This window comes from Rutidosis leptorrhynchoides, chromosome 1, assembly GCF_046630445.1.
Source record: "Rutidosis leptorrhynchoides isolate AG116_Rl617_1_P2 chromosome 1, CSIRO_AGI_Rlap_v1, whole genome shotgun sequence".
In the NCBI taxonomy this organism is placed as follows: Eukaryota; Viridiplantae; Streptophyta; class Magnoliopsida; order Asterales; family Asteraceae; genus Rutidosis; species Rutidosis leptorrhynchoides.
In genome coordinates, this window is record NC_092333.1 from 389,139,154 (window position 1) to 389,156,465 (window position 17,312).

General features: G+C 35.9%; 1 protein-coding gene across 1 annotated transcript; it reads right to left on the reverse strand.

The window, feature by feature from the left end:
- Positions 1-15,790: 15,790 nt before the first annotated feature.
- LOC139900982 (uncharacterized) lies at positions 15,791-16,474 on the reverse strand. The gene has a single exon (XM_071883727.1). It carries the CDS (start codon positions 16,472-16,474, stop codon positions 15,791-15,793), a length of 684 nt encoding a protein of 227 aa, XP_071739828.1.
- Positions 16,475-17,312: the final 838 nt, after the last annotated feature.

A 17,312-nucleotide genomic window follows, 5' to 3' on the forward strand; every position in this document is an offset into this window, starting at 1 on the left:
TTAGAACTCAACAAGCTTCTATTTTGAATCTAGAAAAACAAGTAGGTACTCTTGTTAGATTGATGAGTGAAAGGAAACAAGGAAAGCTACCAAGTAATACTGAAGTAAATCCTCGGAATGAAAATGTTAATATGGTTTCAACAAATTCTGAAAAACCAGCATCAGAAGATGTGGAGGTTTTAGATGTAAGTAACAATGAAGAAGTTGCACCACCACCACCACCCGAGTATGTAAAGCCAGTGGTGGCACCATACAGACCACCCATCCCTTTTCTAAGAAAAGGAGTTGAGTATGAGCAAGTAATAGGTAATAAAGTTTGTGATACCTCTGGAAAGAAGAAGAAGAAGAATAAAAAAGTGCAAGAAACAAAAACAGTAGAAGTAAACCCGGTGAAGACAGTTCCACCAAATCCTCCACCTAGGGTAGGTGATCCGGGTGAATTTATTGTTCCTTGTCTACTTAGTGACTGTGTCATGTATGATGCACTAGCAGATTTAGGTTCAAGTGTGAGTGTTATGCCTCTTTCATTATATAAGAGATTAGGTGTAGGTGAGTTAACTCCAATGGATATGAGTGTTCGACTCCTTGATCAAACCATTAAGCACCCAGTTGGAATTGCTGACAACCTACCCGTTCAAGTAGGTAATTTAACCTTTCTAGTCGAATTCATTGTCATTGACATAGAAGAGGACTCAAACGTTCCTCTAATTTTAGGTCGACCATTCTTAGCGTCCACCGGGGCGTTATTTGATGTAAGAAAGGGTAGAATGACACTTAGTAATGATGAGAAATCGATCACCTTTATGATTCGAAAGTCTAAATATCCACAAACCAAAACCGTTGAACCGACAAAAACGATTGGTAAGAACCATGTTGTTTTACCAACTCCAACGGTAATGCTTAACAATAATAGAACGCCTAAGTGTGGGGAAAATGAAGTAACACCTAATGATGGCTTGATAATAAAGAACCCCATAGTTGATACGAAATTAAATGACCCCGTTATTAACAGTTCAATGAAGAAACTTTTTAAACGGGTTATTGATGCTAAAAGTAAGGGGAACTTTAAGTTATATAACCGGTTAGTATCCAATCTGTCGCCTAAAGAAAAGGCGAAGCTAGTTGAATTTGTGGATATTACGGAAAAAGCTGGTCACTGGCTTAAAGCAAAAGTCACAGATATGCAAGTTGATTATGGTCCAAGAGAAATTGACGATGAAGTTAATCACAATTTCGACACCACATCTACCTAAGTGTGGGGAGATTAAAATATTCTTAAAAGAAAATGCTGTTTGGAGTTAGTTGTTCTGTTCTCGTGTAGTTCCGAGAATGGAATCCGATTGGTCTTTTCCACTAGCAGACACTAAAGAACTAGTTTTCTCCCCCCATTCTGAATTTTTTTGTTTTTTAGGTTTTATATGAAATTAATATGTTTTCTTTTTAAGTTTTGTGTGAATTTAAAAACAAAAATTTACTTTATTTCATTAAGTTGAAAAAAATGATTTCTAAAATTCGTCGTGAGTTGAAGACTAGGTCGTTGAGCCGAAATTACTTTACCCGAGGGCGGGGCGACAAATTTTGTTATCATTTAATTTTATTGATCTAAAGTATGCAAAAAAAATATTATATTAATTTTTGAACGTGGGGTTATATACCAAACTTCAAAAATATGTATATATGTTTGTATTTTATGTTATGTACACAACAGGGTAAAACAGCGCACTTTCAAAGACTGTCATTAAGTTCAACAAAAAGCTACTAATTTTGATGACAAGGCGCAAAATATCAAATGTGATGTAAAATAATATGCTTACAAACTGGGTATTTTTAATCACTTTTCTACACTAATCACCCTCATGAATTTATAATTATAGTCTGATTTCATGCAAATGAGGGCATTGCATGATCTCAAGTGTGGGGAAGGGTTATAAATTCTCTCGGGTTTACACTTAGTTTATTTGCCAAATTTTGTGAAAATTTGAAAAATTTTCAATTAAATGAACTCAAAATCATGTTTATACATATTTATGAACGATGAAAACTAGGTGATAATACCGAAATTATCGTTACCTCGAAAAGGACATAAATTGAGAAACACCCTAAAACGCTTGAATTCATTTAAAATGAAATAGAAGAAAATAAAAAGGCAAAGAAAGAAACTAAGTGTGGGAAGAATGTACCAAGTTATTCAATTTAAAACATATATCACATATTTTTGTACAAGATTATTGCAGGTACTTTTGCTTTGGACGATACTAATCAGTTTTACCCGGTTTACTGTAATACATTTGAAAGAAAGATGGATCTACAAGATGAATCAATTCCATCATTAAAAGGAAGTAAAGTCTTCCGAAAAAGACACGCGCTTCTTGATTTAGGTCATGAAGTTGTCGTCCAGACCAGCTGTAGGTTGACGAAAAATCTAGAAAAGTCATCTCTAAAATCAGCAGGAAATCCACGGACCTCAGCATCAAACAGGGTCGTCAAGTGGTCAGATTTATCCTAACCATGAGAAGGATTTATCTCGTACAATGGGGAGGCACCGTGCAAATTAGCTTGATAAGACTAATGAATCAGATCCCCACAAAAGGATAATCTCCTTAAAGATTAAAAATCAGCTTTTAAGACTGATAATACTCAATCCTAGAGATTGACCTTAAAGATTGAGAATTCAAACTCATGGAATTCGATGATATCTAAACTCGAGCTTGAACGAGAAAATATTTTGATCAAAAATACAAACCGATTTGTTTTCTGAAAAACCATTTTCAATGCGTTCATTACCATTGAACGTAAAATCCTAGAAATTCACCTGGAATTCATTAGGTCACCTGAACCAAATCGGGTGTCAACCGTAAGAACGGTGGTTGCATAGCATGGTCGGAGACAGGACCTTGTGCCAGACCGAAAAATTATAGGATGATCTTTACTATCGCTCCTACCAAGGATAGTTCTAGCATCCGACACGTTAATAAGACCATAATCATCTGCATGTCACAGGACATTGCCTTAACAGTTTCTTGTTCATCGCTTTCCTTTACAACCGGACGGTAGTTTACCGAAAGGTAATATACGGAACAAGTAAACTGGATGTGTGCTTTCCGATACCGGGATAGCAGTGGATTACACGAATCTAAAAGTTTTTAGCCAAAATATTGATCCACAAATATATTTTGCAACACCGATGATGGATCAAATCAGAAAACTTGTCTAGAGTAAAATCTAGCTTGAATTTTCAAAAGATCAAATGTTTTCATAAAGATCCAATTTCCTTAAGGATCTACATTTTCATAGTCATGTGGGACTGTAAACCGCCTTTCAAATGTGCACTTTGCTTTGGAAACCGAAAGTAAATCGGCTATTTGATTGCAAGTGTCGTTGTCCTAAACCCAAGGCAACTGTGGATGACACACCCACCTTTAACCATATCGTTACTATCATTGTTTATACCGCTCTATCAAAATCACTGATGTACAAAGTGTGAAGAATAAAGAAGTGATTCGTGTGATGTATTATATTATTTCAAGACTGTATTGCTTGAGGACAAGCAACGCTCAAGTGTGGGGATATTGATAAGGCTAAAAAGGAACATATATTTCATAACAAAATCCCCCAAGAAAGACAAGATTTTAGTTGCAATTGTTCCATTTTCAAGTAATATTTGTTTATATTAAATAAGTGCGAAGACAAAAGGCGAAAACGAAGATTCGAAGACGAAAAGGTCCAAAAAGCTCAAATGTTCAAGATACAATTAAAAAGGTTCAAATTATTGATGAGAAACGTCTCAAAATGACAAGAGTACAAGTTACAAAACGCAAAGTACACGATATAAAATAGTACGAAAGGACGTTCAAAAATCCGGAACCGGGACATGAACCAACTCTCAACGCTCGACGCAACGGTGTAAAAATTACGAGTCAACTATGCACAAGAATAAAATATAATATTTAAATAATTCATAATAAGAATAATATTAAATAATAAAAAGTTGTTAATTGAGCATAGTTAAGGGGTCATAAGTGAAAATTTCAATTCAAAATTCGTCTATAAAAGAAACGAATTCTGATTGATTTTATCATCCCATTTTTCAATTCATAATTCAATCTATCTTTCTATCTCTCTGTAAACGTATAACATAAATAAATAATTTTAATTTTAATTTTAATTTTAATAATAATAATTTAGTTAAATGTAATGATTATTTACGGGTTTTAAGTCGGAACTCTGTCCGGGTAACGCTAAGCAATTAATCACCACTGTAAGCTATGTCTTCCCTTTTTAATTTAATGTTTAGTAGCTAAGCCGTTATTATGCTTATTTAAAACGAAGTAATCATGATGTTGGGCTAATTACTAAAATTGGGTAATTGGGCTTTGTACCATAATTGGGGTTTGGACAAAAGAACGACACTTGTGAAAATTAGACTATGGGCTATTAATGGGCTTTATATTTGTTTAACTAAATGATAGTTTGTTAATGTTAATATAAAGATTTACAATTGGGCGTCCCTATAAATTACCATATACACTCAATCGGACACGATGGGCGGGGTATTTATATGTACGAATAATCGTTCATTTAACCGGACACGGGAATGGATTAATAGCCACTAGAATAATTAAAACAGGGGTGAAATTATGTACAAGGACACTTGGTATAATTGATAACAAAATATTAAAACCTTGGGTTACACTCAGTCGACATCCTGGTGTAATTATTAAACAAAGTATTAAAATCTTGTTACAGTTTAAGTCCCCAATTAGTTGGAATATTTAACTTCGGGTATAAGAATAATTTGATGAGGACACTCGCACTTTATGTTTATGACTGATGGACTGTTATGGACAAAAACCAAACGGACATATTAAATAATTCAGGACAAAGGACAATTAACCCATGGGCATAAAATTAAAATCAACACGTCAAACATCATGATTACGGAAGTTTAAATAAGCATAATTCCTTTATTTTATCTCTTTTTCGCATTTTTAATTATCGCACTTTTATTTTATGTCATTTAATTTATCGCACTTTATTTATTGTTATTTACTTTACTCTTTAAATTAAGTTATTTTTATATTTTACATTAGGTTTTAATTGTGACTTAAGTCTTAAAAATCGACAAACCGGTCATTAAACGGTAAAAAAAAACCCCCCTTTTATAATAATAATACTACTAGTACATATATATTTTTTTGTATTTTTTACAAATATTGTGTGTAAAAATATAGCGATAAACTTCACTAGCTCCCTGTGGAACGAACCGGACTTACTAAAAACTACACTACTCTACGATTAGGTACACTGCCTATAAGTGTTGTAGCAAGGTTTAGGTATATCACATCCGTAAATTAATAAAACTTGTGTCATATTTTGTAGTATTTTGTATTAAAATTTAATAGTATTTTATACCCCTCCGCTGCCACATCATCTACGTAAAGCTTTTTAAACCTTTATTGATGAAATAAAGGTTATGGTTTGTTTTAAAATGAATGCAGTCTTTGAAAAACGTCTCATATAGAGGTCAAAACCTCGCAACGAAATCAATTAATATGGAACGTTTTTAATCAATAAGAACGGGACATTTCAGTTGGTATCCGAGCGTTGGTCTTAGAGAACCAGAATTTTGAATTAGTGTGTCTTATCGAGTTTGTTAGGATGCATTAGTGAGTCTGGACTTCGACCGTGTTTACTTGAAAAATGATTGCTTAACAAATTTTGTTGGAAACTATATATTTTTAACATGTGAATATTATGTGATATATTAATCTCTTAACGCGTTTGATATTATGTGATAGATGTCTACCTCTAGAACAAGTCCCATTGACTCACCTAATAATAATGAAGAGTCAAATGTAAATTGGAATGATTCGTGGACTGATTCACAAGTTCCCGAAGAGGAACCGGAAGAAGAGTCGGAACCGGAAGAAGGATCGGAACCGGAAGAAGAATCGGAACCGGATGAAGAAATAGAACCGGTGGGGGAAATAATAAAATGGTTAAGAAAAAGAAAATCCTCAACCAACCGACCAAGGTTAATTATGGTCAATGGTGTTTCCGCCAAGGAAGCAAAATATTGGGAGGATTACCAATTCTCCGATGAATCGGATTCCGACGAGAATTCCGATGATGTTATAGAAATTACCCCAACTGAATTTAAAAAGGCAAAAGAAAATAATAAGGGAAAGGGCATAAAAATAGAGAAATCTAATTCCAACCCCGATGAACTTTATATGTATCGTCAACCCCCGAAGTCCTTATGTTGTAACAATGACCCGGAAACCTCTAAACCACCAGGTTTTTCTAAACCAATGTGGAAAACGACGGCTCGTATTAGGGGAACATCATATATCCCTAGAAACTTGGCAAAACGAACCAAAACCGAAGAAGAAGAAACAAGCGAGTCGGAATAAGATAGTTGTATTTGTGTGATGTAATATATGTAATATAGTGTGTTTATGCTTTATGATATATGTAAAAATTGCTTGTATTAATAAGTATTTTTTTTTATGAATCTAACTCTTGTCTATTTTACAGTATAAAAACACAAAATGGATAGACAACCCAATATTTTAAGAGACCTACCCGGAGACATGATTGATGAAATCTTGTCTAGAGTCGGTCAGAATTCTTCGGCACAACTATTTAAGGCGAGATCAGTTTGTAAGACATTCGAAGAACGTTCCAAGAATGCCTTGGTTTATAAAAGGATTTCGTTCGAAAGATGGGGGATATCACATTGGGAAATCCATAAGTTACGATGTGTTTACTTTGACGCATATATTGCGGGGAACCCAAATGCTATTTTACGCAATGGGTTAAGAAATTATTTTGACTCAATATATCCGAATATTGGACTTCGTGATTTAGAAAAAGCGGCTAACATGCAACATAAAGAAGCATGTTATGCTTACGGATTAGCAATGTTCGCTTCTCACCAAAGTGAGAACAAGAACATCAGGCTACAACTATTAAACAAAATGTTCCCACAAGTGACGGAGTCGGTAATTGGGGTAAGAAATGAGGTTTTTAGATTGTTACGGGACTGTTGGACATTACGTAACCCTCGTCCCTTTGACGATGTTACAACACGCTGTCTTATCAACGGCCATAACGGTTATGTTCCACAAGACCAAGGATGGGAAGTAATCCTAGTAAAACCAGAATGCATGACTTGTTTCTGGACGTATGAATTACGTGTCTTTATTGCCTTTGCTGAACAACTTGTGTACTAGCTAGAATTATCTTCACAACCATCTTGTATCAAAGTTATGATGTGCTATATTTCATGCTTTATGTAGAATAAGCGGTATTGTAAATTTGTAAAATATTGTATAAAAGTTTGAACGCGAAATATTATTATAATCAGTTTTTCATATAGAATTGTAGTAGTTGAATTGTATATTAGCTACTAAGTATGAACTTAACGGGTAGGTACTACCCGAATTTAAACTTATAAAATGCAAATATAAAGAAAAAGCTTTTATAAATGAGTTCATATTATGCTACAAAATACTATTAACTACTCTTAATATTCTGTATGATTAACTTGTTCCATTTGACTATTTTGAAGGAAATGGCACCGACTACTCGACACACCGTGAATATGAATGAAGAGGAATTCCGTAATTTTCTAGCTTCAAACATAGCCGCAGTATAGGCTGCGCTACATAACAACAATAACCTTGGATCTAGCAGTACAGGAAATCGTGTAGGATGCACCTACAAAGAATTCACTGCCTGCAAACCTTTGGAATTTGATGGAACCGAAGGACCGATTGGATTGAAACGGTGGACCGAGAAGGTCGAATCGGTGTTTGCCATAAGTAAGTGTACTGAAGAGGGCAAAGTGAAGTACACTACGCATACCTTCACAGGTTCTGCGTTAACATGGTGGAATACCTATCTAGAGCAAGTGGGACAAGACGATGCGTACGCACTACCGTGGTCAGCATTCAAGCACTTGATGAACGAGAAGTACCGTCCCAGAACCGAGGTCAATAAGCTCAAGACAGAACTTAGAGGGTTACGAACCCAAGGATTTGATATTACCACGTACAAAAGACGATTCACATAATTGTGCCTATTGTGTCCGGGAGCATTCGAAGATGAGGAAGAGAAGATCGACGCGTTTGTGAAAGGATTACCGGAAAGAATCCAAGAAGATATAAGATCACACGAGCCCGCCTCCATACAACAGGCATGTAGAATGGCTCACAAACTAGTGAACCAGATTGAAGAAAGAATTAAAGAATAGACTACTGAAGAGGTCAATGTGAAGCAAGTCAAAAGAAAGTGGGAGGAAAACGGTGATAAGAATCACCAATACAACAACAACAGCAATTACAACAATAATCGCAACAATTATCCCAACAATCGCAACATCAATCGCAACTACAACAAACGACCCAACAACAACAACAACAACAACAACAACAACAACAACAACAACAACAACAACAACAACAACAACAACAACAACAACAGCAACTACAACAATCATCCCAACAACAATAATAACCACAACAACAACAACAATCAGAAGCAGCTATGCCAAAGGTGTGAAAAGTATCACTCGGGGTTCTGCACCAAATTTTGCAACAAGTGTAAAAGAAATGGTCATAGCGCGGTGAAGTGTGAGGTCTACGGACCAGGGGTTAATAGAACGAAAGGAACAAATGGTGTCGGAACGAGTAATGGCTGAGCAAGTAGTGTCGGAGCAAGATATGCCAATGTAGTTTGTTATAAATGTGGAAAACTGGGCCACATTATTAGAAATTGCCCGAACCAGGAGAACACGAATGGACAAGGCCGCGGAAGAGTTTTCAATATTAATGCGGCAGAGGCACAGGAAGACCCGGAGCTTGTTACGGGTACGTTTCTTATTGACAATAAATCTGCTTACGTTTTATTTGATTCGGGTGCGGATAGAAGCTATATGAGTAGAGATTTTTGTGCTAAATTAAGTTGTCCATTGATGCCTTTGGATAGTAAATTTTTACTCGAATTAGCAAATGGTAAATTAATTTCAGCAGATAATATATGTCGGAATCGAGAAATTAAACTGGTTAGTGAAACATTTAAGATTGATTTGATACCAGTAGAGTTAGGGAGTTTTGATGTGATAATTGGTATGGACTGGTTGAAAGAAGTGAAAGCAGAGATCGTTTGTTACAAAAATGCAATTCGCATTATACGAGAAAAAGGAAAACCCTTAATGGTGTACGGAGAAAAGGGCAACACGAAGCTACATCTTATTAGTAATTTGAAGGCACAAAAACTAATAAGAAAAGGTTGCTATGCTGTTCTAGCACATGTCGAGAAAGTACAAACTGAAGAAAAGAGCATCAATGATGTTCTCGTCGCAAAAGAATTTCCCGATGTATTTCCGAAAGAATTACCGGATTACCCCCACATCGATCCGTTGAATTTCAAATAGATCTTGTACCAGGAGCTGCACCAATAGCTCGTGCTCCTTACAGACTCGCAACCAGCGAGATGAAAGAACTGCAAAGCCAATTACAAGAAATTTTAGAGAGTGGTTTCATTCGACCAAGCACATCACCGTGGGGAGCTCCTGTTTTGTTTGTCAAAAAGAAAGATGGTACATTCAGGTTGTGTATCGACTACCGAGAGTTGAACAAACTTACCATCAAGAACCGCTACCCACTACCGAGAATCGACGACTTATTTGATCAACTACAAGGCTCGTCTGTTTATTCAAAGATTGACTTACGTTCCGGGTATCATCAAATGCGGGTGAAAGAAGATGATATTCCAAAGACTGCTTTCAAAACATGTTACGGTCATTACGAGTTTATGGTTATGCCATTTGGTTTAACTAATGCACCAGCTGTGTTCATGGACCTTATGAACCGAGTGTGTGGACCATACCTTGACAAGTTTGTCATTGTTTTCATTGATGACATACTTATTTACTCAAAGAATGACCAAGAACACGGTGAACATTTGAAAAAGGTGTTAGAAGTATTGAGGAAGGAAGAATTGTACGCTAAGTTTTCAAAGTGTGCATTTTGGTTGGAAGAAGTTCAATTCCTCGGTCACATAGTGAACAAAGAAGGTATTAAGGTGGATCCGGCAAAGATAGAAACTGTTGAAAAGTGGGAAACCCCGAAAACTCCGAAACACATACGCCAGTTTTTAGGACTAGCTGGTTACTACAGAAGGTTCATCCAAGACTTTTCCAGAATAGCAAAACCCTTGACTGCATTAACGCATAAAGGGAAGAAATTTGAATGGAATGATGAACAAGAGAAAGCGTTTCAGTTATTGAAGAAAGAGCTAACTACGGCACCTATATTGTCATTGCCTGAAGGGAATGATGATTTGTGATTTATTGTGACGCATCAAAGCAAGGTCTCGGTTGTGTATTAATGCAACGAACGAAGGTGATTGCTTATGCGTCTAGACAATTGAAGATTCACGAACAAAATTATACGACGCATGATTTGGAATTAGGCGCGGTTGTTTTTGCATTAAAGACTTGGAGGCACTACTTATATGGGGTCAAAAGTATTATATATACCGACCACAAAAGTCTTCAACACATATTTAATCAGAAACAACTGAATATGAGGCAGCGTAGGTGGATTGAATTGTTGAATGATTACGACTTTGAGATTCGTTACCACCCGGGGAAGGCAAATGTGGTAGCTGATGCCTTGAGCAGGAAGGACAGAGAACCCATTCGAGTAAAATCAATGAATATAATGATTCATAATAACCTTACTACTCAAATAAAGGAGGCGCAACAAGGAGTTTTAAAAGAGGGAAATTTAAAGGATGAAATACCCAAAGGATCGGAGAAGCATCTTAATATTCGGGAAGACGGAACCCGGTATAGGGCTGAAAGGATTTGGGTACCAAAATTTGGAGATATGAGAGAAATGGTACTTAGAGAAGCTCATAAAACCAGATACTCAATACATCCTGGAACGGGGAAGATGTACAAGGATCTCAAGAAACATTTTTGGTGGCCGGGTATGAAAGCCGATGTTGCTAAATACGTAGGAGAATGTTTGACATGTTCTAAGGTCAAAGCTGAGCATCAGAAACCATCAGGTCTACTTCAACAACCCGAAATCCCGGAATGGAAATGGGAAAACATTACCATGGATTTCATCACTAAATTGCCAAGGACTGCAAGTGGTTTTGATACTATTTGGGTAATAGTTGATCGTCTCACCAAATCAGCACACTTCCTGCCAATAAGAGAAGATGACAAGATGGAGAAGTTAGCACAACTGTATTTGAAGGAAGTCGTCTCCAGACATGGAATACCAATCTCTATTATCTCTGATAGGGATGGTAGATTTATTTCAAGATTCTGGCAGACATTACAGCAAGCATTAGGAACTCGTCTAGACATGAGTACTGCCTATCATCCACAAACTGATGGGCAGAGCGAAAGGACGATACAAACGCTTGAAGACATGCTATGAGCATGTGTTATTGATTTCGAAAACAGTTGGGATCGACATCTACCATTAGCAGAATTTTCCTACAACAACAGCTACCATTCAAGCATTGAGATGGCGCCGTTTGAAGCACTTTATGGTAGAAAGTGCAGGTCTCCGATTTGTTGGAGTGAAGTGGGGGATAGACAGATTACGGGTCCAGAGATTATACAAGAAACTACTGAGAAGATCATCCAAATTCAACAACGGTTGAAAACCGCCCAAAGTCGACAAAAGAGCTACGCTGACATTAAAAGAAAAGATATAGAATTTGAAATTGGAGAGATGGTCATGCTTAAAGTTGCACCTTGGAAAGGCGTTGTTCGATTTGGTAAACGAGGAAAATTAAATCCAAGGTATATTGGACCATTCAAGATTATTGATCGTGTCGGACCAGTAGCTTACCGACTTGAGTTACCTCAACAACTCGCGGCTGTACATAACACTTTCCACGTCTCGAATTTGAAGAAATGTTTTGCTAAATAAGATTTCACTATTCCGTTAGATGAAATCCAAATCAACGAAAAACTCCAATTCATCGAAGAACCCGTCGAAATAATGGATCGTGAGGTTAAAAGACTTAAGCAAAACAAGATACCAATTGTTAAGGTTTGATGGAATGCTCGTAGAGGACCCAAGTTCACCTGAGAGCGTGAAGATCAGATGAAGAAGAAATACCCGCATCTATTTCCAGAAGATTCGTCAACACCTTCAACAGCTTAAAATTTCGGGACGAAATTTATTTAACGGGTAGGTACTGTAGTGACCCGAACTTTTCCATGTTTATATATATTAATTGAGATTGATATTTACATGATTAAATGTTTCCAACATGTTAAGCAATCAAACTTGGTAAGACTTGATTAATTGAAATATGTTTCATATAGACAATTGACCACCCAAGTTGACCGGTGATTCACGAACATTAAAACTTGTAAAAACTATATGATGACATATATATGGATATATATATAGTTAACATGATACTATTATAAGTAAACATATCATTAAGTATATTAACAATGAACTACATATGTAAAAACAAGACTACTAACTTAATGATTTTTAAACGAGACATATATGTAACGATTATCGTTGTAAAGACATTTAATGTATATATATATCATATTAAGAGATATTCATACATGATAATATCATGATAATATAATAATTTAAAATCTCATTTGATATTATAAACATTGGGTTAACAACATTTAACAAGATCGTTAACCTAAAGGTTTCAAAACAACACTTACATTTAACGACTAACGATGACTTAACGACTCAGTTAAAATGTATATACATGTAGTGTTTTAATATGTATTTATACAATTTTGAAAGACTTCAATACACTTATCAAAATACTTCTACTTAACAAAAATGCTTACAATTACATCCTCGTTCAGTTTCATCAATAATTCTACTCGTATGCACCCGTATTCGTACTCGTACAATACACAGCTTTTAGATGTATGTACTATTGGTATATACACTCCAATGATCAGCTCTTAGCAGCCCATGTGAGTCACCTAACACATGTAGGAACCATCATTTGGCAACTAGCATGAAATATCTCATAAAATTACAAAAATATGAGTAATCATTCATGACTTATTTACATGAAAACAAAATTACATATCCTTTATATCTAATCCATACACCAACGACCAAAAACACCTACAAACACTTTCATTCTTCAATTTTCTTCATCTAATTGATCTCTCTCAAGTTCTATCTTCAAGTTCTAAGTGTTCTTCATAAATTCTACAAGTTCTAGTTACATAAAATCAAGAATACTTTCAAGTTTGCTAGCTCACTTCCAATCTTGTAAGGTGATCATCCAACCTCAAGAAATCTTTGTTTCTTATAGTAGTTTATCATTCTAATACAAGGTAATAATCATATTCAAACTTTGGTTCAATTTCTATAACTATAACAATCTTATTTCAAGTGATGATCTTACTTGAACTTGTTTTCGTGTCATGATTCTGCTTCAAGAACTTCGAGCCATCCAAGGATCCGTTGAAGCTAGATCCATTTTTCTATTTTCTAGTAGGTTTATCCAAGGAACTTAAGGTAGTAATGATGTTCATAACATCATTCGATTCATACATATAAAGCTATCTTATTCGAAGGTTTAAACTTGTAATCACTAGAACATAGTTTAGTTAATTCTAAACTTGTTCGCAAATAAAAGTTAATCCTTCTAACTTGACTTTTAAAATCAACTAAACACATGTTCTATATCTATATGATATGCTAACTTAATGATTTAAAACCTGGAAACACGAAAAACACCATAAAACCGGATTTACGCCGTCGTAGTAACATCGCGGGCTGTTTTGGGTTAGTTAATTAAAAACTATGATAAACTTTGATTTAAAAGTTGTTATTATGAGAAAATGATTTTTATTATGAACATGAAACTATATCCAAAAATTATGGTTAAACTCAAAGTGGAAGTATGTTTTCTAAAATGGTCATCTAGACGTCGTTCTTTCGACTGAAATGACTACCTTTACAAAAACGACTTGTAACTTATTTTTCCGACTATAAACCTATAATTTTTCTGTTTGGATTCATAAAATAGAGTTCAATATGAAACCATAGAAATTTGATTCACTCAAAACGGATTTAAAATGAAGAAGTTATGGGTAAAACAAGATTGGATAATTTTTCTCATTTTAGCTACGTGAAAATTGGTAACAAATCTATTCCAACCATAACTTAATCAACTTGTATTGTATATTATGTAATCTTGAGATACCATAGACACGTATACAATGTTTCGACCTATCATGTCGACACATCTATATATATTTCGGAACAACCATAGACACTCTATATGTGAATGTTGGAGTTAGCTATACAGGGTTGAGGTTGATTCCAAAATATATATAGTTTGAGTTGTGATCAATACTGAGATACGTATACACTGGGTCGTGGATTGATTCAAGATAATATTTATCGATTTATTTCTGTACATCTAACTGTGGACAACTAGTTGTAGGTTACTAACGAGGACAGCTGACTTAATAAACTTAAAACATCAAAATATATTAAAAGTGTTGTAAATATATTTTGAACATACTTTGATATATATGTATATATTGTTATAGGTTCGTGAATCAACCAGTGGCCAAGTCTTACTTCCCGACGAAGTAAAAATCTGTGAAAGTGAGTTATACTCCCACTTTTAAAATCTAATATTTTTGGGATGAGAATACATGCAGGTTTTATAAATGATTTACAAAATAGACACGAGTACGTGAAACTACATTCTATGGTTGAATTATCGAAATCGAATATGCCCCTTTTTATTAAGTCTGGTAATCTAAGAATTAGGGAACAGACACCCTAATTGACGCGAATCCTAAAGATAGATCTATTGGGCCTAACAAACCCCATCCAAAGTACCGGATGCTTTAGTACTTCGAAATTTATATCATATCCGAAGGGTGTCCCGGAATGATGGGGATATTCTTATATATGCATCTTGTTAATGTCGGTTACCAGGTGTTCACCATATGAATGATTTTTATCTCTATGTATGGGATGTGTATTGAAATATGAAATCTTGTGGTCTATTATTATGATTTGATATATATAGGTTAAACCTATAACTCACCAACATTTTTGTTGACGTTTTAAGCATGTTTATTCTCAGGTGATTATTAAGAGCTTCCGCTGTCGCATACTTAAATAAGGACGAGATTTGGAGTCCATGCTTGTATGATATTGTGTAAAAACTGCATTCAAGAAACTTATTTTGTTGTAACATATTTGTATTGTAAACCATTATGTAATGGTCGTGTGTAAACAAGATATTTTAGATTATCATTATTTGATAATCTACGTAAAGCTTTTTAAACCTTTATTGATGAAATAAAGGTTATGGTTTGTTTTAAAATGAATGCAGTCTTTGAAAAACGTCTCATATAGAGGTCAAAACCTCGCAACGAAATCAATTAATATGGAACGTTTTTAATCAATAAGAACGGGATATTTCATATTCCGGCTTGGGCCTGAGGTCTGCTAGAAGAACCCGGACCATGCGGATTAAAACTGGGTTGCAAGTAGTGAAAAGGAACCCAATTACCTTGCTGAGTCAGTTGTTATTGAGTTGCAATAATCTGGAGAAGTTGGGCCTGATTAAGGCTGCTGGCCCGCGGATTATTCTGTGAAACTGAGCTGTTATTGGACCAACGTTGATGCTGCTGTTGGGCTGCAGAATTTGCCCCTTGATGTAGGTAGCAGCAATTTGGTTCAAACCTACAATAGCCACGTAAAAAATTACGGCAAACAGTACGACTTTATTGGCTTTGCGATTGCGATTGTACAACGAGAGCAGATGGACTAGACGAATTCAGCAGGGGTTCGGTGGATGATCGGTGCGTGCGATTGAGGGCCCTCTCCTCTATTAAATGCATGGAGCGAGCCGTATCGAGATCAGGAAAAGGATGCCTATGGAGAATGATGTGTTTTGCTTGCTTGTATTTTTTATTAAGTCCATTTACAGCATACATTACTAAGTCATTGTTACCAACCGTCGAGCCAAGATTACGAAGATGAGTTGCAAGCCGGTCAATCTTGCGAAAATATTCTTCCACTGTTTGATTGCCGATGTCAAGGCCACGTAATTCGGCGTTTAATTCCATTGATTTGGAAAGTTTGGTATCTTTGAAATTTTTTTCTAGAAACACCCATGCATCATGGGATGTTGCAGGTTCGGCATCAAGCAAGCGTTCAAGAAGTGGTTTAGAAATTGTGTTGTAGATCCATGTTGTTACCACCGCATCAGCTTTGAGCCAGTCAGCCGATGCACGTTCTTTGGGTGTGGCCGCACCTTGTATAAACTTTAAGACATCAAACCCTGCACAGTGGGTTGTAAACATGCGTTTCCAATGCGAGTAGTTAAGTTTCGCGAGATTGAGTTTGACAGGGATGATGTGGTGAATGGATGTAACAGTGTAGATTTTGTTAAAATTGTTAACCATGGTGATAGAGTTTTTTTTTTTTTTTTTTTTTTTGAGAGGTGAGGGATATATAAACTGAGCAGTAGGTGTTTGTGCAATAAGCAGGAGAAGAAAAGAGAAGCAAGATGGGGAAGCAGTGTATGTGCAATAAGCAGGAAATAGCGATTAGGTTTTTTTTTGAGTTTACGATAACAGCAGGAAGAGGGAAATGAATAGGGTGAAACCCTAACCTGACACCATGTTACAATACATATTATTGTGTAGTGTTTGTCTGTCGATTACAGTGCATAGACAATAGAATATATATATAGTACAATGTAGACTAGAGAAGCCCTAATGAATACAAATGGGCTAGGCCCAATACGAGTGGCTGCAAGTGTGGTCTAACAAAAAGTAGGTCAGAAGTAAAAGTATTATGTGGACTGGTTATGGGTCAAAACTGGTTGCATGCATAATGGGTTGTAGTCGAAATGGGTTGGTCGGGTTGTGTTGACCCACGCATAGAACTTTTTTTTTAAAGAACTGATGTGTATAATTTTTTATTGCAACAAATAAATGAGCATCACTCACGCAGGTTCTATTTCACCTTAAATAGATTTTTGATTTACACGGTGAGATAAAACACAACCCAAATCGACTCATGCAAAAGTAAGTAGGTTGAAATTGCTACCTTAAGAGCATCAGGAGTGGGGGTAGTCACTTACCCCGTCCCCTCATCCGTCACAACTCACCCCACTCCCTCCCCTCGTCACCTGGTTCCGTCGCGGGTCGGTCAGTCACGGTGGCGATGTGAAGACCCGTCCTAATCCATTCGGACGAAGTCCATATCGATTATAAACGATTCACAACAGTTGATTAC